Below are 25905 nucleotides of genomic sequence, written 5' to 3' on the forward strand. Positions count from 1 at the left end.
CCCCCGTCCAGGAGTCTTTCGGACAAGAGGGACCAAGGACTCTTGGGTCACCTGGAGGCCTTCAATTGCCCCATCAATGCTGGGTGGAGCCAGCTCCCAAGCCAGGAGCTTGCCCAGCGTTCCTGGGGCACCCGTCCTGAGGCTCCAGGGACCTGGCAGTGACCGAGGCTCACCTGGCCCCGGGGCCTCTGAGTCTCCACCCCCCCACTCGCCCAGGGAGGCAGAGCCCACTTGGGGTTAAAGGGAACAGAAAAGTAACTCTCTGGAGTTAAATAAAAAACAACAACAAAAAGGAAACCACAAACAACAAGTAACGTAAACCTCTGATAAATGCAAAGAAAGAAATCCCCTTTCTTTCTGCTCCTTTTTTTTTTTTTTTGCTTTAATGTTATCTTGGTTCCCTTTTATTTTTTCATTTAAATTGGTTTTTATTAAATGTTAAAATAATGGTACATGGGAAATCATGCATTTTCTTTTAGATTTATTTTCTATTTTTAATTTTTTATCCTCTCTTGCTTTTTTAAAGTTTGTTTTTCCTTCCCTCATTTATTTATTTTTTTCACATTTCCTGTTGTTTGGCTTCTTTGTTCCTCTTATATTTTGTTCGTTTTTTTTTTTTTTAGATTTACTTATGTTTTTCTCTTTTTTTGTTTGTTTTTTTTTTGTTTTTTTTTGTTTTTGCTTTTGGAAGGTTCCCCCCCCACCCCGGGGATGGTTTGGTTTCCCCCACCCTCCCCTTGCCCCGGCCCACCCCGCGGCCGCGCCCTGCTCCCGGCTCTGCCTGGGACCGGCAGGCGGCGCTGGCGAGGCCCCGCGGCTTCATACGGGGGTGGTCCGGCGGTTGGCTGTGTTGGAGTGGAGAGAGTCTTTGTTCTCCTTCTGGATACAGTTGTGAACTTGGAGGAAGCTGTTATCCCTGTCGGAGTTGTAGGTGGCGGTGGGCGTGGTGGCGGCCTTCAGGGGGTCCCTGCTGAGGGTGTACATGGAGATCTCGGTGGACGGCAGGGTGTTGAAGCCCTTGAGGCCCACGGGGGAGGCGTCCCTGGAGTGTGAGGGCTCGGTGGAGCGGGAGCTGGAGCGGCTGCGGCGCTGGTAGCGGTAGCGGTAGCTGGGGATGCGGGTGATGGCGGAGGCCTGGAGGTAGTCCGTGGCACGGGCCGTGGCCCGCAGCTGTTTGTGCCGGTCGATAAACATGTGCACGGCCAGCACCCCGACCATCTCGGCAATGATGAAGGACAGGGCCCCGAAGTAGAAGGACCAGCCGTACGAGTAACTATTCTTTTTGGAGTCGCTCTTGGAGGGATCTCCGGCATTGGCAGATATGTACACTATGATGCCAATGATGTTACTCAGACCTGCCGGGCACCCGGGTGGGCAGAATCAGAGAGAAGGACGTTAATTTCCAAGCAGGATGCCAGGCACTGGGCAGGATTAAAGGACAGGGACAACCGAATGGGACTCTCCCCTGTCTAGCGTTTTCATCGTGTACGGATGGGTGGGTGGGTATAGAGGGACTTTGGCAAGCATCACCCTAATATTTTATCATTTGAAGAGAGCTACAAAGGGAAGAGCTAATGGAAATAGATAGGGAAGAAGGGAGAGAAGGGAGAGGCATTCTACAACATATTGAGTAATAATAATAATAATAATAGGTATTGTTTATTGAGCATTTACCACTTGCCTTCACTGCTGAGTGCTTTTCAAGGGGTTTGCGAATGAGGAAATGGATCACAGAGGGGTAAAGCAGCTTGCTTAAGGCAGCGCAGGGATTCGAAGCTGGTGTTGTAGAGGCTTAGGACTGGCTCCTGGAGCCAGATCGCCTGGATTCAAAACCTTTCTGGATAACAGGGCTTGCCCCGGTAGGGCCATGGAGAGGATTACGTGTGAAAGTCTGGGATGTGGTTAAGTGCTACTTAAACATTAGTCATTCTTATTAAATGGCTCATGCTACCGCCTGTGTTCTTTTTCTGGCATTGGAAACGAGTGTGACTTGTCATGTAACCGGACTGAGAAATGTGATTTTGGGTGCCCGCCTGCCCCCACCTGTGTAGGGCAGTGAGAGGAGAGGGCAAGTAAGGGGGACCTGGGATTTGGGCCATTTTCTAAGAAATAGGGGGAGGACGGGCCATTGGGCTGAGGGTCTGGGATGATCCTGGAGGACTCAGTGGGGGGTTCAGGTGGGAGCCCCAGCACAACCTGCCTTTCTGCAAAATGACCTGTCGCATGGCCTGGAGATTCCTCCCTTTCCTCCCTTCCTCTCTGGACCAGGTCTTTCCAGCCATTGGGTACCCAAACCTCGGCTTCTCTGCACTAGGCAGGCCTGGGCTCTGATCTGCCCAACTCAGTGGCCATTACCTGCAGACACAAAGAAGATGCCGGCACTCAGGATGATGTTGTGTCGAGTCTTGTAGAACTCACTGGCTGCGATGCAGAGTCCACCCATGAAAAGCAGAATCACGCTCAGGATTGGGAAAATGCTCGAGGCCCTCACGGCCCCTGTGGAACATGAAAGGTCAAAGAGAGAGAGAGAAAAAACATGGCCGTGAGATGGCGGGATGCAGGAGGGAGGAGAGAGGGCAGCACACGGGAGTGGGGGTTTTATGGATGGACCAGAGTCGAGGTTGCTTAGCAATACTAGGGAGGAGGGAGAGGGAGCAAGCCACTGGCCAGCTCACAGCCCTTCAGGGGCTCATCTCCACCTGGAGGACCAAACTCCAGTGCCTCACGAGTCCCCTAGGGCCCTGTGTGACCTGGCCCCTGCTCATCTCCAGCTTCACGTCTATGTTCCCTCCTGTTCAGCCACAGAAAAGCTCCCAAGTTACGTTATTGCATGATTATGAGTTTTGAGATTCCAAACTTTTTTATTAGAATGTTTTTCCTGCTCTTTTTCACATGATAAACTTCTGTTCATTTATCAAAATCCAACTCTAAGTCCTCCTGTCTGTGAAGCCTTCATTGACTTTCTCAGGCAAAGTTTTTAGCTCCTTCCTCTGCCCTTTGGGGGACTTGGGGCACATGGAAAGGCAATGTGGTGTAGTGGTTAGGGAATTACATGGTCTGGATTTGAATTTGAATCTGGCTTTAGCATTTATTAGCTTCGTAAGTTTGGGTAAATTATCTTACCTCTCTGTGCCTCAATTTCCTCTGAGTACAGTAAAGGATAGCAATTTTTATTATTTCTCGTGTCTCTCCTGCTTTAGACATAATTTCCCCATGAATTGGCCCTACTTCCCACTGAAGCTGGTGTGCTCTTAGCACTAAAATCTGTCACAAGAAGCAGATTCTACCTGATTTGTTCAATAGGCAAATATTTATTGACCTGTGAGTAAGTATATGGAATTACAGATTATCTACTAATACTTACGGAGTTCTTCCTATGTGCCCGACCTTGTTCTAAATGCCTTCCATGGATTGACCCATTTAACCCTCATACCAACCCCATGAGACCATGGGCCTTGGCTTCCAGGAGATTACAAATACCTTTTTCTGTAAAGAGGCAGATAATAAGCGTTTCTGGCTTTCGCTGGCCATACGATCTCTGTTACAATTACTCAACTTTGCCATGGTAGCATGAAAACAGCCATAGAAAATATGTGAACAAATGAGTGTGATCGTATTCTAATAAAACTTTATTTATGAAAACAGTTGGTGTGCCAAATTTGGCCTGCCCGTTGCAGTTTGGCCACCCCTGCTTGAGAGCATTATGCACTTTAATGGGGGAAATCCTGCATAGTCTGGTACAGAGAGATGCATTGCCCTTGACAATGGGGAGTCCAGTGAATAAATACAGATGGCATGCCGGTCTCTGTGCCAGGTTACAGGCTGGGCACGGAAGACAAATAGAGTGCACAAACAGGCCTGGTCCATGTCTCTCTAGGGCCCACGTTCTCATGAAGAAGATGCGTGTCATCAGATGATAACACAAGGAAGTGTATAATGATCAACCAGGATAGTGTTATGGAAGAAAGGTACCCATATGTCACCATGAAGGTGTGTGACAGGCTAATGTTCGCTGAGTGCTGAGTGTGTGCTGGGACTATTCTAAGCATTGTATATATTAGTACTCATTGGTTCTCATTATGTCACTATGAGGTAAATACTTTGATTACCCCATATACACAGGCTGAAACAGGCACAGAGAGGTTAAGTGATTTGTCCAAGGCCACCCCGCAAGGAAATGGCGAAGCTGGGTTTGTGAACCCAAGCTAGGCTCTGTGAGCCTAACCACTGTACTCCCCTGCTTTCTGGCCCTACACGTCACATCTGTCAGAGTCGCCTCTGAGCTCATATGGGGACAGGGAGGGCTTCCTGAGGCAGTGACGTTGGAGATGATCTCCGATGGATAAGGAGAAGCTAACTGGGTAGAATAGAGGCATAGTGTACAGAGAGTTCGTGGGAGAGGAAGCAGCATGAGCAAGGGCTGGAGGAAGGGTGGCTCGTTCAGGGAATTGAAAGGAGCTGGATCACAAGGAGCCGGTGGAGGGACCTGGGGGAACACGGAGAGATGAAGCCAACAGGTCCAGACCACACGGGGCTTATGGGTCACCTGGAGGCCTATGGGTCCTGTTACAGAGTTTACCTTTATCCCAAGGACAATGGGAAACATTAAAGGGCTTAGAGGAGGTAGGGCTGTCATGATCTGATTTGCATCTTAATAAGCACATGGGTTAAGAAGGGGTCATGGTGGTTACAGGCATTGCAGCTCGTTAGACAAGTGATGATGGTGCTTGGACCAGGGTAAGCACAGAGGGTATGGGCAGAGGGATATTTAGGAGGTAAATTGAGACTTGGCGATGGGTGCATAGGGGTGGAGAAGAGAATGGCGTTGAGGATAATTTCTAGGTCTCAGATTTGCTGGCTGGATGGGTAAAACCACTGGTGAGACTGGGAGAGGATCAAGCCTAAGGAGTTAGGGGAGAGAAATAAGGGTTTGGTTTGGGGCGCAGTGAGTTTGAGGTGCTTTGGAGATATGCAAGTGGAGTACGCAGGGGCAGTGGATGTGCAGGTTTGCAGCACAGAGGTGTGGTCTGGGCGGACGCTGTAAAAGGGGGTTCGCAGACATGGAGCTGAGCACAGAGGAACTTGCCCATGAAAGGGCAGAGGGCTTAGCCTTGAGGCTTTGGGAGCCCCACTATTTAGTGACTGGCTTGGAAGACCTTGGGCAAATCTCGTGGTGTCCCTGCGCCTCTACCTGGGGACAAACATTCAAGCTCAGTCTATCTTACAGGTTACCATGATTAAATAGGAAGAAGAGTGTTGGAAGCTTTTGAACATGCAGAATTTTGGTAAACTATAAATAATTTATTATTTTCTATGCTAGTGACCGAAATGAAGAGTGTCATAAGTACCCAGGAGGGAATGACAGACATCTTGCCTTCTGGATGGGGTGGCCCGTGCCGTAAATTCTTTGCTAATCCTCTTTTTGGCCAAATTCTGTAGACAAATCATTTTGCAGTCTAGCGTCCCAGTGGGCTTCCGGCATCTATGGCTGTCCTGCTGTGAAATACCTTTCCATGGTGGGCACAGGTGGAGGATGGGGCGGCTGCCTGCATGGGGAGGCCCAGCGGTTTCCTCACTCAGTCAGGCGGAGGAGGAGGTGTGGGGGGTGCCCTGTGCGGGTCGGGGTGGCGGGAGGTCGAAGGACCCAGACCTGGCGCCTAGTCTTTGCCTGGCTCTCCGCGGAACCTGAGCACGTGCTTTTCCTCCTCTGGGTCCAGGTGTGCACTCTGATGGGGTTGGACTAGGTGATCTCTCAGGTCTTGTCTGTCTCTGATAGTTCCTGTGTCCCCCAAGATCCCCCATCAGGGCCCGCTCAGCCAGGCTGTCGTCATCCCTAGTCCCTGTGCTAGTCACGGTCTTTAATCAAAATAGTATAATCAGGTATGGGGAGGGTGGGCTCCTGATTTTCTGGGCACAGCGTTAAGCTCTTTATGCCTGTTATCCCATTCGAGATTTGATCCATTCTAAGGGGATGGAATCACAGATATGCTCGGTCGGGAGGAGCTTCTAGGCTCTTGGGTATCTCTCCCTCTCTCTTCCTTCTTGCCGTGCTAGACGGGGCAGCCAGTGACCGTGAAAGGGGTTGTGTAAGTGCGTGTATGTGAGTATATGGTGAGAGAGTGTATGCGGGTCTGTGAGTGAGAATGTGTGAGTGTGAGAGTGTGTGGAGGGAGATGAGGAGAGGGAGGAAAGAAGAGAGAGAAAAGGAAGGGAGGAGAGGAATGGAATGGAGAGGCAAGGGAAGGAGGGAGGGAGAGAAAGCGGTATTGGAGGAGAGAGAAGGATGTCAGAGAAAGAGGAAGAAGACGAAGAAATGGTGGATGGGAGGAAGAGAGAGAAGTCAGGAGTGGTGGCTGGGAGCGTGGGCTCCGGGGTGAACTACCTGGGTTTCCCTCCTGGCCCTCCCACTGCCCATGTGGCTTGGGTGCCTCACCTTTCTCACCTGTGTAATGGGGACACCGACAGAACCTGCCTTTTAGGGTGGTTGTGAAGATGGGTGAAGATAAGGTATGAAGCATCGGGCCTGGCACAGACATAGTCAGTTGTCCAATGAACGTTTGCAACACATAATGACTCATGAAAGGAGTTTGGAAGCCCGTAGAGCTTCCTCTGGGAGCGCCATCTGCGCAGGTGCCGGATGCTTCCCCGGTTCCTGCTGTCTCTGGGGTTGGTGATCAGCTGCAGGAGCCCAGGAGGGAGACGGCCGGAGCGCATCTCTCTCGCTGTGTGGCCTGCCTGTCCTGAGCCCCAGCCGCCTCCTCCGCCGCGGGCAGGCCGGCGGACACCCAGCTCAGAGGGCTGCGAGGACGAGTCAGGAGTAAACACATCCGAAGCGACCAGACCAGCGCCCGGTGCCCGACGAGCACGGGGGACAGCAGTTCTCCCCACAGCGCAGCACACTGTCGCTGTGTCTCTCGGGCCCGCGGCTGCCCCGGCTGGCGTGTGTTAAAGTGCAGGCTGTGACTCATGACTAGGTTGTGAAGTCAGCATGGTGGCTGCAACCAGCACTTAAATATGTGAGCCAGGAGAGAATAGCAACTGTCACCGTGTGCGGAGAGCGGAAGGGCGGCCGGCTTGGGGAGATGATGGCTCCGCTCGCCGGACGGGAGGGCGCGTGAGCCGCACTAGCCCCGTCACAGTGCAGGAAGCTCCCCCGCCTGCAGGGCTGGGTCTGAGCTGTTTCAGCCGCTGACCTTGATGACCTCTGGCAGGAATGTCTCTCATAATGATTTCCCTAGAAGGGGCTTCAGGGCTGGGACAGTGGACAGGAGCACGCGGCCCTGGATAGCATTACGGGAGGCAGGTGGTGTTTCAGAGAGGGGCCTGGGCTGGGGTAAGGCATTTTCCTGCTCTGGGCCTCAGTTTTTCCTCATCTGTAAAATAGGAGGGTGGGGCTGGGTGACCCTAAGTGCATGTGTAGCTCCAGCCTCTCAGGAGCTGGGAGGACCTGTGGCCCTTCTAAAGTCCAGTGGAAGGAGGAGGTGGTGGACTTCCCTCGCGTGTTCCCCTGAGGCAGCTGGGGAGCCTTAGCAAAGTACCCTCCCGGCCCTTGTCTCTTTGTATCCTTAGAGCCCCTTAGGGGACCAGTGTTCATCCAGGCTCAGGGAAGCTGTGTAACTTGCCCAAGGCCACAGAGCAGAGCTCACCTTGCACTCAGTCCTTTCACTGTAAATGCCAAGCTCAGATCTTGCTAGTTGGTATCCCCTCTTCCCCCGATTGCTTAGGTATTTAGGAAACCCCTCAGTCCCTGGTGGGACTAGGAGAAGGAGATGGAGAAGGGGGAGCAGAGGGGAGGAAGGTTCTCTGAGGCTGGGAAGGGCGGCTTTGGCTCAACCAGAGACTCAGCACCCACCTCTGTCCTCATCTGGGAAGATGGTAATCCTGCCAGGCCGCCTAGGGAGGGCAGGTCCTCTTTTATTCACTCAGCAAACGTCTCCTGGGCCTGACTCAGGACAGGCACTGTGCTGAGTATAGTGGGAGGTGGGGAGAACTCTATTTGCAACCACCCAGAGGAGTTGCTATTCACGGTCCAGAGGGGAAGAAGAATCCATCACAGAAATCATGACATGCAGGTTGGAAAACACAGTGGTCACCTCCCTGCAACCCAGCCTCCTCTGACATTCCTGGCCTCAGTCAAGGGCAGCACTGCTCCCCGTCTGCTAAGTCAGGACTGCTAGATGTCCGTGAGTCCGTCTTTTCTCTTACCTCTCTCCATCCAGTCTGACTTAAATCCTGGTGGCTCTGCCTTCAAATGCATCCAGAATCAGACCCCTTCTCAGCCCTCTTCCCCAGCTCCTGCCCCGGTCCCCACCCCGGCATTTCTAGCCTGGATTATGGCCCTCGTCTCCTCCTGGTCTCCCTGCTCCTGCTCATACCCCAGAGTGAGTTCCGCAGCAGAAGTAGAGTGATGCTGTTAGCGTGGGTGGTCGTCCCCGCCTCTCTGCTCAGGACCCCTCGAGGTCCCATCTCAGATTAAAGCTGAGGCCCACAGGTCCTGGCCTCGCATCTGCCTGCGTATGCCCTCTCAACCGCTGGCTTCCTGGCTGTCCCTGGGCACGCCAGCCTCAGACACTTTGCACGGCCGTTCCCTCTGCGTGGCATGCTCTTCCCAGGATACTGTAGAACCAGATGTGCCCCCCAGCCCCTAGGTCTGCGTCCCAGTGAGGACCTTTCTGACCACCCTACTGCAAACCGAAGCCCTCTTCTTGGCATGCCCTCTCCCCCTTCCCTGCTCAATCTGTATCCTTTGCATTTTCCACAGTGCAGCATACGCAAGTCATTGCTAATGCCTACTGAGGGCATACTGTGATCTTGGTTGGTATGAAGAGCTGTCTTACACTGAATCACATAAGCCTCATTACAGCCCTAGGAAGTACCGATGACCAGTGTCCCCATCGCGAGGAATCCAAAGCCCAAGGCGGTTAACCAAGAAGTGGCAGAGCCAGATTTGAACTCAGGCAGTATGTACTAAAGCCCCACACTTACATGCATTCAGGCCTTTGTCCATTCCAGAAGCATGTGACCCCGTGCCAGGGGTGGGTCAGGGGCCAGGCTTTCTTGCACCCCACATTTCCTTCTGTCCCTGCCTGTGTCATGGCATGCCCCTTATGTTCATGGGTCTGTCTCCAGACAGCGAGCCCGCGGGGACAGGGGCTGCTTCCCTGCCTCTAACGGCCTCCTATGTGGCAGGCGCACCGTGCAGATGGGTGTAACACACCTGGACTGGAGGCTCATGCAGGTTCCGCCCTCTCTGGTGCAGCTTCCTCCAACACTCTGGGACCCAGCTGTGCCCACCTCCAGGCACAGCCCCGCCCACCTCCCTGGGCAGAAGCCCCGCCTACCTCAGTGGGGCTGCGGGTCCTTCTACAAAAATGATCCCTGTCTTCTAGTGTCTCTGGCCAACGAGGTTAAAGCTTAATAGAGTGGCAGGAACTCACATCTTCCAGCTTTAAAAACTTGCCTTTATTGCCCAGGCTTAGCATACTATAGATCCGGGGTCAGCAAACAGCCTGATGCCTGGTTTTGTAAATAGAGTTAAGTTTCACGGGAGCACAGCCACACTCATTTGCTTCCATATTGTCCGTGCTGCTTTTGTGCTACGAGGTCGGAGCCGAGTAGCTGGGACAGAGACTGTATGGCCTGCAAAGCCTAAAATACTCATTCCCTGTCCCTCTACAGAAAAAGTTTGTTGACCCCCTATTATAGATGCTCAAAATAATTGTTGGATTAAGTCAACTCAGATCAGACCCTGAGATCCTGCACTACTGATACACGTTCAAGTCTTTTTGTCCAGGACCACTGAAATGAACCCAACACTCTAAGCTCTTCTCTCTTTAAGGAAGTGCAGGTGTAGAGTAAGTAGGACTAGCCACTGAAGAATCCTATATTTTCCCTTTATTTAACAAACAGTGTCGATTGAGCATCTACTGTATTCCAGGAGCTGTGCCTAGAACCGATTCCTGCCCCAAGCACCTGGCATCCCGCTGATAAAGTATCACGCCCTCACTGTACTCTACCAGTGTGGCTCTGGACATGGGCTCAGCTGTGCCCCCACACGTATCACCCCTACATTTCTGCGGTGCGGGTGCCCCAGATCCAGCTGTTTCTCCGAGGGTCCTCCCTACCAGGCCGTGCGCCACATGGTCGTCCTGGGGCCACAGACCGCGTCTCATTCATTCACCCTGGTCCCCTCAGCCCTGAGCACAGGTCTGCCACAGTGAACGTGCTCAGTCTGCTTATACGCCATGCCAAGCTCGTTCGAGAGCCCCAACAGGGCAACAGAACGCAACCGAAGGGCTCTTTGAGAATTCCATTTTGGAGCAGCGTCTTGCAGGGATTCATAAAAGGAAATGATGAGCGTCGTAAGATATTTTTCCCCATTTAAAAAGAAATCTATAAATCGCGTCATGTTCCTTTCCTCTTTGTTCCCAGCTGCCTGGCTTATTTCCTGTTCCATGGGCATTTCGATGAAACCTAGATTCCAGGCTGACCAGAGACTGGGTTTGATGTGAGGAGTAATTATTGAAAGAGATGGGGGGTGATGCACATAATAAAATGCTTCCTACATATTTCATAAAAGTGATCGAGGGTCACGGTAACCACTCAGCTGTGGGAAAGGGGAGGGAGGCAGAAGTGGGGTTCCCCCTGGGGGGGGGAGCAGGCCTTCCTGGAAAGAGCCTGCCTGAGAGCCTTGAGAGGAGCCTTTGACCACTTCTGCTAGGGGTGGCTTTGCTGTCCCAGGTGTCAAGGACCCTTTGTCTCTCTCTTGGAAATCCCTTTCTCAGGGAACATTTTACCTTGTTAGTTTTTGCCGATTCTTGAGAAATTTTCTTTGGGACTCAGAGTGCTTTCTCTTGATAATATGTCTCAGGTGGGTTTAAGATCGCAGCTGTTACATCAGGATTTAACTTTGACTTGACTTGTGGAGGAAGAAAAAAAATCTCATTTATTTTTTTAGTAGAAGTTCTAATCTGGTACTGCCTGATGGTTTTTTTTTTTTTTTTTTCATTCAGTTATTCAAGAAATTGACCGAGTGCTTATTGTGTGCAGGGCATGAGGCCGAGAATGTAATGGTGAACGAGAAAGGCAGATTTATGGCCAGGTAGTGTTGGCAGGACTGTGAGGGAGATGGTTGCTCAAATAGACAAGGACCCCATAGCACAATACAGGTGCTGTGCTTTGGGAATCCATTCAGGGGCCTGGAGGACTTCCTGGAGGAGGTGATGTTTCAGCTGAGATCTGGAGGATGACTAGGAGTTTGCCAGACACAGAAGGGAGGGGAAAGTGTTACACACAGAGGGAACAGCATACATGAAGATTTGGTCTCTGGACAGAAGGAATGGAGGGAGGCTTTGCTTTTTCCTGCCCTCTGCTGAGACAGGGACCTCTAGATAGTTCTGGTCTTTAGGGCTCTGAGGGTTGGAAGGTAGGACCCAGCAAAGGAAAGACCCAGGAAGAAAAGAAAAAAAAATAATTGCATGCACTCACGGAGGAAATATTCTGCTGTGTCAGCTTCATAATCTGCATCCTCTGGGAAGTGATCGATCTGCTTGCAGAGACCTTTGAAGTTCCCTGGAAAACGGGAGAAAGGACACATGAGACCTCGTGGTTCCCAGGGGCGTAGTGCACACTGGCCTCTTCTTGCTTCTCACTCCTCTGAAGCTGGCTCAGCCCCGTCCTTTGCCCCTGAAGGAAGGTGTGGCTTTGTCTGTTTGGACTTCCCTCTGGTAAATCAACACCTCCCCACCCCGCCCCCGCCCCCGCCCCCGCAGCAATGCGGTGAGGATCTAAGGCCTACGACTTCAAAACCCAGCCAACCTTCCCTGTACCCAGGCTTCTGAGGATTAGCTGGGGCTTTGCAGGCACTGGAGATTTGATTCGGGGCCGGGGCGGGGGACTGCCACCTGGGAGGCTGAGGAACCATGTGGGTACACCCGCCTCTGTGTCCCAGCTCGGCTGGGAGTCACCCTGCGTTTTACATGAGAGAAAGTAGATCACTTTCCAAAGAAGGCAGACCCCAGACTGATCCTGACAGACATTCCCACAGCGGTGGCTTGAAATTCACAGCCCCCAGCCCCCAATAGCTGTGAAAGCCTGGGGGGTGAGCCCCCACGGAGCCGGGCCCTCTGCCAGGCTTTTGAACTTCCACTCATTTTGCCTCTTCCACAGGCCCAGGAGAGGGTATTTTCATCTCCATTTTACAGATGAAGAAACTGGGTATTAGGGAGTACTGAAGAAGCACTCAGGAAATGATGGAATCAGGGCTTTTGACTCTGATTTGCTCTGCGGGAAGGTGAGAAATGATGGCAGGAAGGTGAGAAATGGCTCAGGCAGCGCAGTCTTTATAAAGACAGATGCACAGAATAGAATTTAAATCATGTCTGCCTCATGACAGTAGGGACTTTTGTCTGTTTCATTCACTGTGGTCCTAGTCCCAGCATAGGTTCAGCAATGGTGGCTAAATTTCCCTGAATGAATGAATGAATGAATGATCAGTCGGACCTGTGCTGGGAGGTACGACGCAGCGAGTAGAAGGCAGGTTCGGGAGTTGGACAGCCTGGGTCCAGCTCAGCCTCACTGAGACACCTCCGTTTCCTCACTGAAAGTGGAGATCATAGGAAGCCTGCCTTTGTAGATTGTCATGGGGATTAAATGAGCTGACACATATAAAGTGCTCAGAGCGGTGCCTGGCACATCAGTGCATGTGCTTGGGGGCATTGCTGCGAGAGGGAAATGGACCTTGACTATATTCAGCCACTGACATTTGGGATTTTTCTGTGAGAGTAGCGAATATAACCTAATTAATACAGTCCTCAATACATGTTAGCAATTTATTTTCCTATAAAGTCCTGAGCCTCCCTGTCCCCCAAAGCAGGTTTTATTATGTACTCTAGATATTATTTAGGAATTTTAAGACATTATTACATAGACTTGTATGTATTACATATACCTGCATATATAAGATGCAAGTGTACTTCTATAAAGTTAAGTATTTTAGGTATTTCTAGTTATTATCATATGCTACATATTACAGAAAAGATGGTCGAATCCCGCCTTCCCGCCCCAATGTCTGTACCAAATTCACTTCCTTTCCAGACTTCTGCAAGATGAATCCCCAGAGCATGTGGGGACTTCCGGTAATCCCACAGAAGCTCTTTGGGGTCCCCAGAGCACAGAGTGTCCCCCGAGATGCTCCCATGGGGCAGGTTTCTTCCGTGGGTGCTCCGGGCAATCCCTCTTCCCGTCACCGCGCATCTCGTCTTTCCCCCGCTGCTCTGTCATTCCGAGGACACCTCTCCTCGGCCTTCACGCTCCTTGGTCCATTAGAGTTAGGCCTCGGCCTCCTCCTAGTGGCTCATCCCCTTTCCCAACCACACACCTCTCTCTCCTGAGAAGTGTCTTAGTTCTTGCCGTTAAGAGGATATGCTATTCTCCCCGTTGTTAAAATTACAAATCAGTGTGTTTGAAAACACTACGAAAAGCACTTTCATTTTCTCTCAATTCAATCTGACAAATGTTTCGCCGGTACCAGCTCAGTGCCGGGCATCTTTTTAAGGAGTTCTGCAGGAGGCGAGGTGTGGGGGGTGGTCCTGACATGCCCCAGAGCTCCTAACAAATCGAGGACAGTGCCAAACCCCAAATTGAGGGGTCGCAGGTGGAGCCACCACATCGCTCTCTTAAGGGCTGCATGCCCATGTGGCCTGGCTGCCTCTCTCTGCACAAACCCATCTCAGCCATCCCTGGGCTGACCGTTGGCTCCTAGCTCAGTGCCTTGTGGCACAGAAGGGCAAAGAGAGGCTTGTTATGAGGCTGCGTGAAGTAATCAGCTGCCCAGGCTTCTCCTGTGAGGTCCAGACCTGGGCTTGTGTACCTATTGGATGTCCCTCAGTGGATGTTTGAAAGGCACTGTATGTTCCACAGGTCCAGACCTGAACTCATGATCTTTCCATCAAGCCTGGTCTTCAGAGGCACTGACTAGCTCAGGGCCTCCGCATGGTTCCCTGGTGCAAGCGTGAGCCCGCTCATCATCACGGGTATAGCTCCTCCTGCTCACTGCAGGTTTCATTCATCATGACATCCCGCTGTATTAGCTCCTCCCTCTCTCTCAGACTCGTCAGTTTCTCTCCATCATCCATTGCCAGGGCCCCATCCTTGCTTCCCTGGTGGACTGCAGTAGCCTTTCCACTGGTCATTTTGCACTCATTCTTATCCTTCTATACAGAGTTATCATAGTGATCCTTCGAAAATGCAAATCTGATCAAGCCACCTCCAGCTTAAAACACTCGACAGCTTCTCAGTGCTTTTAATAGGGCCTGACCTCAACCTCTTTCTGGCCTCGCCTCCCACCCGCTTCCTTCTCTGTGCACCTGCCAACTTGGCCTTCCTTTCTGCATGGTCCTTCCTACCACAGGATCTTTGCACATGCTGGTCAGGCTGCCTGAGCCCCCACCCCACCACATCGTTTATCGCCTCCTTTCCTCTTTCTCCCTCTGCCTACCTTTACTCTGCTAGTGGGGTGTCTATACTCTGTGTCAGGGGGAGATGTTAAGGCATGATGTTGGTGGAAATGTTCCAGCAGAGAGGGAGGAATTGATGACCCAGAGAGAGGAGCAATGTGAGAGGGGGTGAGGTCCAGGACACAAGAACGAGGGTGGCCTTAGAGGTGGATGATGGTGCGTCCACTGCATCAGAAGGGAAGGACACACCTGTGGGTGCAGGTGCAGGGGATGAGTAGACATGGTGGGGGCTTGTGACTCCTCTTCTGGTGGCTTCTGTTTTCTTGATAAAATGGGAAGCAGGATCATCAACAGAGAATGCGGAAGGGGAGGCAGGGTTGGAGATTCAAAGAAGGAGAAAGGGAGTCAGATTATTCTCCATGAGGATGGGAGGTAGCATGGACAAGGCTCCAGACATGAAGTATGTGTGTCGGAGGCTTCAAGGTCCCTCTTGAGATTCCGTGGGTTTCTCTGGCCACATTTAGGGTGTCACTACAGCTTATCTACCTGGAGGGTTGCCTTTAACCAGGAGAGGTGTGCGTGAGATGGGTGCAAGAAGGGGAGTGGGCAATGGCAGTGATAATGAAGGTGGACCAGACTCGAAGCTGAGTAAGGAGGGCGGTGAAAGGTGGCGCATCAGGGCATGGGAAGCCTGGGGTGGGGTCGGAGAATTGTTGGTTTGGGGCTCAGAGGAGTGAGCTGGAGGGCGGGGCATAGGAGTCAGAGCGGATGCAAAACACTGAGATTGTGGAGTGCGGTCATTGGTAACGTCAGGGTCAAGGGTAAGTAAGCCCATGCACTGGATGGCTCAGGTCGCAAGGAGGTAGGAATGCCATTCAAAGTATTCAGCAGCCGGGAAGCTCATACAGATTAATGAAGCAGACGAAACTGAATGTGCACTTTTATTTTCTATGTATTATGAAACTGTTTACTACTGAGTTAAAAACTGAAGTGAAAATGATTCATCACATTATTCTAATAAGCCCCAAATTATTGGTTGGTCTTTAGAAATCATCGTGATCTTTCAATGATGAGCTGTTGCACGCTAAATGATGGCCCTGTCTGGGCCACGACTTGACACCTAGAACCACACCTGACGCTTCCAGCCCTTCTCTGCCAGAGCGAGAGTCAGTCCGTCTCCGTGAGTACAGAATTTTCTCCTAACCTGTCTGACACTGGCCAGCTGGAGGACTGCTCTGCGAAAATAGCCCTATGTCCTCAGCAACCCGGGAGGCAGGGTTCGATGGTGCTGGCAGTGGGGGATGGGGAGGCGGCAGCCAGGGCAAGGGCGGACACCGCAGAGGTACTGCTCCCACGGGCAGTGGTGTGAGCGCAGCCCGGCCCACTCAGGGCTGTAGGAAGATCCTGTTCTTGGGCCCGTGTGCACCTCCCGCAGATGCATCACAGCGAGGCAGTGAGGCATGACCAAGGTAGATGGGGTCCCAGGCCATGATGGGACTGGTCCTGACGGTCCCTGAGGCTGATGGTGGCGATGGAGCTGTGAGGCTGGTCTGGGTGTGCACGGGGTCTCCGGGAGCCCCCGGAGCTCAGTCCACTCACGTGGCGACAAGGCTCATGAGCGGGAGGTGGCACCCATAGCACTCGACCTCCTTCGGTGGAATTTAAGTGTAGTAGGACATCTGTGCCAACAGATAGCACCACAGTCGGTGAAGCGTGGTGTCCTCTTGTTTTCCTGATGCCATCTTTGGGTTCTGTTATATGTTTTTTTCTGGTTTGTGGTCATCAAGCCCAGTGCTTGCTATGGCTTCAGGCATAGATGGATCCAGGTGCTCAAAAAATCTGGTGTTGGCTTTCCCTTCAGTCGGCTTCCTTCTTAGGCTCTTTCCTCAAGTAGAAACTAAGGGCTGACTATGTGCCTGGCCCTGGGGTGGTGGAAGGAAATCTAGCCTTGTCCTTGCCCTCCTAGGGCTCATAGTCGAGGGGAGAAATACAGAAAGCACAGAACGAAATGTAGTTTACCGGAATGTAATGTCTCGCATACTGCGCTAGAGGGATGTGTAAGCCCTGTGGGAACAGAGTCGCTCCGCTCACGTTTATGTAACCGTCTGCCATGCTGTCTGTGCCACCTGCTGAAGACACAGAGGACAAATATGCTTTCTGTCCCACGGAACTCGCATTCCGCGGCGGGGTGCAGAAAGCGGTGCCGTGGCGGGGCAGGGTACGTGTTGTGACAGAGCAGAGCGTGTCCCAGTGCACACAGTAGGTGCATATCCTGCCATGTGAGTGTGCGGTGTTGACACAGGCCTCCTGAGGAGGAAGTGGCTGAGCTGCTATGGAAAGTGGAGAAGTTAGCCCGGTGAAGCAGGTCGGGTGTGTGTGTGTGTGTGTGCGCGCGCGCGCGCGCGCGTGTGTGTGTTGGGGCATGATGAGGAAGTGGTGGAAGGTGAGTAGGAATCTAGGAAGAAGGACCAGCAAGAGCAAAGTCAGGAAGTGCTGGTCACACAGGAGGAAAAAACTGTCTGGAGGGGGTGGAAGGTCAGAGAAAACTCCCCAGGGCCGAGCTGGGGGTAACGAGGCAGCCCGAAGGTAGTGGCGTGTGGCTCGCACTGGCTCACGAGAGTGATCATTGGAGTCTCTTCCTAACTCACACGAGAAGCTTGAAATCAGCCACGTAGGAGTGTTTGCCCCATGGAACTGGCAAATAGTACAACTCAAGGTCCCCTTCCCTGCCCAGAGAGCCGGTCGTTACCCATTTACCCGTACACCACTGGGAGAAGGGCCGTCCCGTGGGAGGGGTCGGCTGTTGCAAAGACGTGGCATCCCAGTGGGACTGGTGACAAATCCATTGGTCCCATTCAGAGGGCAGGATGGGTGAAGGCAGGAGACGGCTGGAAAGAGGGCAGAGGCCCATGGTCCAGGCCAAGCTGAGGGGGCGACATCTCGCCACCCACTCCCCTCACAGGCGTTGACCCTTAGCTTTCGGAGGATGAGGAGAGATGTAGGGGAGATGCTCCCACTCTGAACTATAAGTGATTATTCTGCTAAGGGGCCCAACAAGCACGAACATTGCTGCTGAGCCCGCATCCCAGAAGGGCAGCCGTGCCGTGCCAACGCAAGAGCCGAGTGACTTCAGGCCAAGTTGAGACAGAAAGGCCAAGATTGTGTGTAAGGCTCCCCCAGCTCTGCCTCCAGGAGTTTACCGTCTCAGACTGGAAATTTCAGCTCGCAGGTATTAAGTAGTCTAAAAGGAGGTTTCATCAGCTTTGTAAAAAGCATGTTAATATCTCACGACACCAACTGCTGCCTCCTGTTTTTGATACACAATAAGCTCTTCATAAACCTGGTCATTAGGGGCTGCACAGACACTGTTTTATTTTCCACACATTCATGAGGAGCTGTAAGAGCAGCCGGGAGCCCAGAGGGTGCCCGGATGGAGGCGCCGAGGCCCGGGGAGGAGGCTGGCTAAGTAATTTTTCTAAGTGAAGCAAATGAAGGGTTTGGTGAGAGCTGCTTTCTCTGTGTTTTAAACCTTTTCTGTCCCTGGCTTCTTGCTTTGCTGGCTGGGTCCTCCCTGATGGCATGGATTCAGGAGACCGCAGACCGGCGGGCGACGCCTGGCTTGTCCCTCCTGGAACCTCAGTCCTCCGCACAGTACTGGCACCAGCTGGTGCTGGAGGGTTTGAAACAATGGCCTATGTTGTTCAGTCATTTGTATGTTCATTTGTTCGTTCATTCATTCATTCATTCATTCATGCATTCATTGGATTGTTTTGAATGCCTACTACGTGCTAGGCCCTATGCAGTCACTGGGCGGGGTTGGAATGGAGTGAGAAATCTGTTGTGGCTGTCTGCCTTCCTTTCCCGAGTCTGCCCTTTTAGTTTGCCCTGAGCTCTCACCTCCCCACAACGAGCACTTGCTCACGCAATCTCCGAAAGCATCCTGTCCTCGTTCCTGTCATTCTTGTCTTCACAGCTACTTCTTTAGTTCCTTACATGTGATGTGGGGGAAGAGACTAGATTCCAAACTCAGAAAGTCCCAGCTTCTACGCCTGGCTCTGCTAGCTATTAGCTGTGTGGCTGTGAGCACGTTATGTGACTTCTCCGTACCTGTTTCCTTAGCTGTAAAAAAAGGATGTTAATCCTTGCCCTGTGGGATGATCCTGAGGACTCAATGAGATGACAGAAGTGAAGGCCCCCAGTGCAGTTCCTAACCCAGAGCGGGCATCATCAGTAAATGTAGTTCTCTTGCTTCATCGAATGACACCTCTTTCAGGAGGCCTTTCTTGATTGCCCTCAGCTGGAAAGCCTCTTTCCCTCCAATAGCTGCTGGCTTTTAATGAGTATAGGAATCGCCTGGGGATCATGCTGTGCCAGATTCTGACTCAGCAGGTATGGGGTGGGGCCTGAGACTCTGCATGTCTCTCAGGCTCCCAGGCAGTGCCGAAACTGCCCAGTCCCTGGTGGACCACACTTCGGGCTGGGTTCTGAGGCTTTCAAGCACTCTGTATGTGCTTTGATCATATTCTGTGTTTTGGCATCATTGTTTGGGAACAAATAGCTGCAAGTCTATAAGCTCCTTAGGGCAGAAGTTCTAGAGAGTTCCTTGAACACACCATATTTTCCTCGATTCTGAGATGCTCTCATGCACATTTCAGTGTTTCCGAAATGGGGATGTGTCTTATAATTAATAGATTCATTTACTGCAGTGTGTCTCTCTTCTCCTGAAAAATCATTACTACATTGATGGTATGTCTTATAATGAATGATAACGGCTACATGACAAATGTTTATCGAACAAATGGACAAATAAGTGAATGAGTCGGCGTGTGTGTGAGGCGGGGCAGAGAGTGTGCTCCACATTCCACTCTTCTAAACAGACGAACATTATACCAACTGTTAGAATCCCCAGGGTACCAGGAGATTTTGCGCTTTTCTTATTAAAAGCCTATTTGACATTATCAAAATATGTGTATACCCCACAACCCAGCAATTTCTCTTAGAAATTTGCCTTGAAGGAACAATTACATATGTGCACAAGGAGATGCGCATAGAATGTTTGTAACAGCACCGCTTGTAACAGTCAAGCGCTGGGAACGACCTACCTTTCTATCGTCAGAGGGATGATAATACTTTGGAGCGTGTTAATCCAGTGGGGTGTACAGCAGAAAGTGAGCGGATTACAGCTACACACGTCAGCACGGGTGCATTCCGCAAACATAAAGGTCAAGCCACAGGAAAACACATACGGTGTGATTCCATTTTCATGAAGTTAAAAACTTGTACGACTAGACTATAAATTGTTTAGAAATACACATGTTTATGGTGAAACCGTGAAGTCAAACAAGGCAGTGAAATACGTAGGGTTCAAGAGAGTGTGGACCTGATGTGGGAGAAGGTGGGGGTGGTGGCGGGGAGGGCCCACGATGGCTTCAATGTACTAGGCACGCACCCCTTCTTAACCTGATGGCGAGGGCAGAGGTGCTCATTTTATTGTTATTCTCTATAGCTTGCAATGGCAGAGCCTACTGTCTGTTTCCCACGTTTTGCCTGGACATAGGGCTTCCTAGAATATAGACTTTATTTCTAAGCTTCTCTTGCAGCTAGAGGTGGCCATGTGCCTAAACTCTTTGCAGTGGGACGTAAGTGCAAATAATGGGAGCAACTTCTGACAGATGTCCTTCGTGGGATGTGCCTTTCTCAGCCCTTTCCTCTTGGCGTATGGACTCTGGAGCTCCGGTTGCCATCTTGGACCGTGGTGCAACCTTGAGAATGGAGAGCTGCATGATGGTAGAGTAAGAAAGAGGTATCTGGGCCACGCCACCGGGGAGTCCTGCCAGCCCGGGACAGCTTACCTCCAAAGCTGTGCGATGGGAGGGAAGTAAACTATGTTTTTATTTTTTATTTTAGTTAAAAAAAAAACCCTTGTAGTCAAACCTAATTCTACTGGATACAATCATACATGTTTAAATATGTGTTTAATATTAAATACATTTTTAAGAAGATAATTTGTTAAACTCAGTGCTGGCATATAGTAGGCGCTCTAAATATCTATAGAATAACTGAATGAATAAATGAATTAATAGGTATCTTGATGTTTCTCACAACCTCTTTGTTCAGGATAAACTTTTCTACTGTTCAGTGCCAACTGTGGCCGTGAATAAGGGAAGAAGTAGGTGGGGGCATTGCTGAGAACGAGCATGTGATGGAGTACATCTGCCGTGGACCCAGGGGGCCGGGAATGGGTGTAGCTGTTAGGTGTGACCTCGGACAGGAAGAGTGTAATAGATCCCAGTGACGATAAGCAAACTACGATTTTCAGTTGTTGGTACTTAGAGATTGTGGGGAGGCCCCTGGAGATGGTGGTCAGGACCCCACCCTGGAGGCTCTGGGTGTCACAGGAAAGGGTGCACTCATGGGCTGGGAGATTGATATGGGCCTGACCTCACCAAGACTGAGAACTTGGAAAGATGTGGGTTCTGAACTTCAAGGCTCCTTCATTACAGCCTCTAGCTCTGCCCCTCTACTCCCCGCCCCCACACTTTCAGAGTGCTGACACTGGAGCAGGGACCCAGGGACAGAAAAAACCTCAGACCCACTTCACATCACACACAATGCGATCCCAGTGAAATTAAGGACCCTTGGCACAGGTCAAGCCATTCTGAAACGTACTCCGTGAAGTAGACTTGTAGGTTTGACTGTTCCTTCATAGACCCCGAAGGAACCTTCCCAGAATACAGTTCAATTAATTCAATTCCTACTGCTGGAGAGGCAGCAAAGGTCAGCACTTAGCCTCAGAGTCTTGAGGTGGGCAACCTGGGTTGGTATCCCAGTTATACCACTGAACCTCAGTCTCGTCTGTAAAATGGGGAGATCATAAGATCATAAGATCTCCTCATTTGTGAACATTGCATAAAGCCCTGCATTGAGAAGACTTAGCATGGTTCCTGGCACCCAGTAGGGGCTCGATAAATGGTAGGTGCTGTTTCCCATTGCTGGGCCCCATGCTTTGGGGCACAGATGGGTCACACACAGTCCCTGCCCTCAAGAAGCTCACAGACTAGTCAGAGAATGGCGATTCCACTCCGATGTGTCAGGACAGCTCCCTGGTGGAGACACGCCCGGGGAGCACGGGAACCCGATACACTTAGATCCGACGATACAGGACTGTTCAAATGACTCTGTCAACCTCAAAGCCCCAGGAGTAGGCAGATAATGAATAAATACTGTCATCTGCCAACAGCTCTACATTCATCTTGAGAAGCCTTGTGGTGGAGTGGAAAGACGGCTGTGCCATTAGTGAGAGAGCTCGCCTTCGAGCCCTCTTTCTGCCATTTATCAGCCATGTGATCTTGAGCAGGCCATTCACTTTTCGACTCATTCAATATTGCAGCTAGTTCCTAAACTTTATTGAGTGCCTGCTAGGTTCAGCGGCTGAGCTAGGTGCCGCTATAGAGAGGGGATCAGTACGGCTGGATTCCTGTCCCCGAGGACAATTCGTGCCGCCCTCCCCACACCTTCCATGAGTGTAGAAGACACCCGGATAAGTAGTTAACGTATATGATCCAGAATGAAAACAACCAGAAGGGCAGGAACGGTGATGGCCGGACCCTGGAGAAGCTGCCATGAGCCAGGCGTCGGGGTAGGCACTTTAACTCTCAAAAAGCCTTGTGTTATTTTCTCTACTTTAAAGGTGTGGAAGGAGGCACAGAGAGGTGAAGGAATGCACCTAAGGATTCCCGGCCAGCGTGAGCAGAGGAGCTGGGATTTGACCCCAGGCAGTGGGGTTCTAGGTGTCCACTATGCTGGTATTATGGCAGAGCACAGGACACTAGAGTGTGGGCAGGGCGGGGGGTGCGTGGCTCGGTCTGGGTGGTGGTGGTTTGCCAGGAAGGCGTCTCAGAAGAAGCCCCATCTCAGAGGAAGGGAGGGCAGAGAGGTGTTAGGGAGAGAGCAAGGGTTAACCAGAAAGAGAGGACGGCATGCTGAGGCCGAGTGTGGGGAGAGATCGTCAGGTTATTCAGGTGGCTTGGCAGGGTGGGCCAGTGAGGGTGGAGAGAAGTGGATGGGTATGAAGTCAAGCGAGACTGTTTATCTGTCAAGCGGGGAAGCGAGCTAGTCCTGCTTCCCTGATGGTGTAATTGAATAGGTGAGATGAGAGATAAGAAGCCCACTTGGTAAACTGCGAAACCCTGTGCAGAGGAGCAGGCTGATTAGCACAGCCATTCTGTGGTGAATGGCAAACCCTGGGCCCGGTCGTGGCCAGTTAGGAACCAGGACGCACAGTAGGCAGTGAGCGAAACTTCATCTATATTTGCAGCCGCTCCCCAGCACCAGCATCACCGCCTCAGCTCCGCCTCAGGGCATCAGGCCTTAGATTCTCACAGGAGCGGCATCAGTCCCTGGTGCCTAAAATTTTGGTGACCGCTGCTTTAGTGAACGAGACTAGACCAGACGTGCAACTCTCCCTCCATAGATACACACCCTGGACGAATTGCTGCTCTGACGCTCACTAGTGTGTGATCTTGGGCAGGTCAGTTTCCCTCTCTGAGCTTTGATTGTCTTTGTAAAATGGGTATAAGGTCGTTGTGAAAATGAAAGTTAATGTACCCAAAGTGCTGGACACCGTGCCCACCACATAGTAAATGCTAGAGAAATCACCACCTCAATAAAGGTGGCTTCTCTGCTGCTGCTCCATGCACGAAGGTCCTGGGGCCTGGCCGCAGCGGGTGTCCCGTAGACACTGTGGTCTGAGGGACACTCCTTCCTGCCAGCACGTTACAAAGGTTTGCAGTGTGGTGCCCAGATTCCACTAAGGAATGAGAAAGCGCCCGTGGCCTTCCCTGCTTTGCAGGATCCACGTTAATTTTTTCTCACCACCGATTTTCTCCAACTCCCTTTCGTCTATTTTCATCAGCTTAGGCGCAGACAGTTTTATGGCAGAGATCCAGGCCGAAGTGGTCAAATGCCACTTAAACCACTGACCCACAAGATGGAAACGTTTCGCGCGACAAGGATCCGCAGGCTTGGGGATCCATCTAACCGCACTCTTGTTCCCGAGCCAAATGCGCTCCTTTCCACAGAAAACTTTAAGACTCCCGTTGCCTGCAGCACGAAGAGCAGGTTTCTTGAGAATCAGACATTTGCAGCTAGGTCTAGTCAGGCCCAGAGCTTCCCACTGTATCTGCTCTGATTTCTTTCCCAGCGACGCTGGCCTCAGAAAAGCATTTGCCCATCCCCGTTCCTCGCCTTTGCTCATACTGTCCCTCTCGGCCAAATCAAGCTCTTCCCTTGTTCCTACCTAAAACAATGCCTGTTTTAACTGAAGAGGGAGAGCTTGGGGCCATGGGTGGGAATCTATAGGCAGGGCCAGAACTAGGTGAGGCGCCTACGGTCCAAATACAAGGAGGCACGTGCTCTCGGGGCCACACAGGTGCAGTGAGCATCCTCTTCAGTTTGGCATCTCACCCTAGCCCGGCCCTGTGAAAGGGAGAGCGAGATGTCAGCTCGAAACCTGGGCGAGTGTTGCGGTTTTCCAAACTGCCTCCCAAGGTAGTGAGCTCCATGTCGCTGGAGGGGTTCATGCAGAAGGTGACTGACTGCCTTTTAAGGATGCTGAGGAGGGCACTTCTGTAACAGCTGGGAGGTGGAGTAGATGATCTGAGGCGCCTTTCATCCCCTGGAAGCTAGGATTTAAGGCGCCCTCCCTGATCCCTACAGCTCAGAGCTGCCTCTCCCTTTTTTCAACTCTGCTTTTACCTCCAAGATCATTCATCTGGCAATTAACTACAAGCTGCCTCGTGACAGCTCTTGTATTGCTGTCTTGTCTTGTTATTTCAAAATTCACCAGCTTATGTGTCATTTTCCTAATAGCGTTCCACGTGCATCGAGGACAAGAGTTGAACTATACACTTTCCCTTCTGTCTTGCGGGATGTGGGAGACTCTTTACTATTTATTTAAAATCCTCTATGCGCCACAACTTTACATCTCACCTGATTTACTTATCACATCTACCCCTTGGGTGGGTTCTGTTAATGGCCCATTCCACAGATGAGGAACTAGAGGTCCATAGGGCTTGATAAATATTATCTACTCTTTTTAATAGAAATTCAGGACTGATAGGGCTTGATAAATATTATCTACTCTTTTTAATAGAAATTCAGGACTGATACTATTCAGGATACCTGGGCGTAGCCTTGGGAAAGTTGCTTGACTGCTTTGGGCATCAGCTTTTTTTAATGTAAAATGGGATAATAATGTTACCTATTTTCCAGGTTCTTGCAAAGGTTAAATAAGTTACTTTGTGAGTAAAGCTCTCTTAGAACAGTGCATGTGGTAAGCTCCCAGTAAACATTATCTATTATTATTGTCATTGCTATACAAGAGTGGTTGGCCTTGTCATAGCTAGAAAAAAGAATGATCAGAATGTGAAGCTTAGTATTTCCAGGTGTTTAAAAAGGTTCAGACCCATCATCCAGGTGGGAAGACAGGCCACTCTCTCAGAATTGCCTCTCTCCCCAGGACAGAGAGTCTTCCCTCAGAAGCCATTTGTGAAAATGCAACCTGGGTCTCCCAGGAGTCTAATTGGCAGGAATCGGTCCCCTCAGACCTGATCACCTGTAGGGAAAGTGCAGAGAGAGTTTTCAAACCATAAAGCTGAGGGCAAGACTTGGTCTTTAATTATTAATTAATTTATTAAAATTGGCAGCCTTCTCTGTGCTAGGTAGGCATTCTGCTTAGGAAGCAGATAAGGTTGAAAAGTCAGAATCTTTGCTCTGAAGGCTTCATCGTCTAGAGGTGGGGGGAGTTGTTTGGGGCAGGATGGAGAAATGGGCACAGTGAGCCCTGGACCCCCAAAGCCAGCCTATACTCAGAGAGGAGCAGATGAGACAGCCAGTCTGCCTTCTGCTTCTCCGCTACAATCTCCGGGGAGGAAAGGGGTTCTTGAGGTTGAGGAAAATTCCTGAGAGAAGTTGCAACCAATCCAGACAGCTCAGAGAGGACAAAGAGTAGGGGAGAGTTTGAGGTGGTAGGACTAATCCATGGGTGTGTGTGTGTGGAAGAGATGGAGGCAAGCTCTGGCGGGGAGCACAAGGCCTCTGCCATCCACTGGGGAACAGCGGCCTCTGGAAGGACCCGCCATGCCAGCGCCTCTGGCCCATGGTTGTCTGCTAAGAGCAGCACTTCGGTTGCTGTTGGAAAGGCATACACTGTTTGCATTTCTGTCACTTAAAACAATGTGGTGTTGTGACACTCTGGAATCCGAAGATAAATGTTTAATAAAAGGATTCAATTTGACACGATGTCAGAACTTAATTAGATCCACAATGCACAGAGGGCTTTGCAGGCCTTTCGAGGAGCTACTTCAGGGTCTCGTGTGTGTGTGTGTGTGTGTGTGTGTGTGTGTGTGTGTGTGTGTGTGTCCACTGGCCGGGATGCGGTGGTGCCTCC

The 25905-nt window shown here is 51.1% G+C and overlaps 1 protein-coding gene and 1 long non-coding RNA gene across 3 annotated transcripts in view; one reads left to right on the plus strand and one right to left on the minus strand.

Annotated features, from left to right (window-relative positions):
• LOC107519241 overlaps positions 1 to 25905 on the plus strand; it is a 145742-nt gene that overhangs the window by 24558 nt on the left and 95279 nt on the right. Inside the window, exon 4 of one of the 2 annotated variants that reach the window (XR_004955846.1) lies at positions 15504 to 15636. This is a non-coding gene — a long non-coding RNA (uncharacterized LOC107519241). Of the gene's footprint in view, positions 1 to 15503; positions 16815 to 25905 lie in introns of those variants that run through there. The other variant, XR_004955845.1, reaches the window with a different exon arrangement.
• Positions 683 to 25905, minus strand: part of CACNG2 (calcium voltage-gated channel auxiliary subunit gamma 2) — a 99902-nt gene continuing 74679 nt past the window's right edge. Inside the window, exons 2-4 of the mRNA XM_016161710.2 lie at positions 11488 to 11571; positions 2356 to 2496; positions 683 to 1355 (exon numbers count right to left, since the gene is read on the minus strand). Of these exons, the coding sequence (XP_016017196.1) occupies positions 820 to 1355; positions 2356 to 2496; positions 11488 to 11571 (761 nt within the window). The 3' untranslated portion in view covers positions 683 to 819. The remainder of the gene's footprint in view (positions 1356 to 2355; positions 2497 to 11487; positions 11572 to 25905) is intronic.

The sequence above is a fragment of the Rousettus aegyptiacus genome, unplaced genomic scaffold (genome assembly GCF_014176215.1).
Source record: "Rousettus aegyptiacus isolate mRouAeg1 unplaced genomic scaffold, mRouAeg1.p scaffold_m13_p_2, whole genome shotgun sequence".
Classification (NCBI taxonomy): domain Eukaryota; kingdom Metazoa; phylum Chordata; class Mammalia; order Chiroptera; family Pteropodidae; genus Rousettus; species Rousettus aegyptiacus.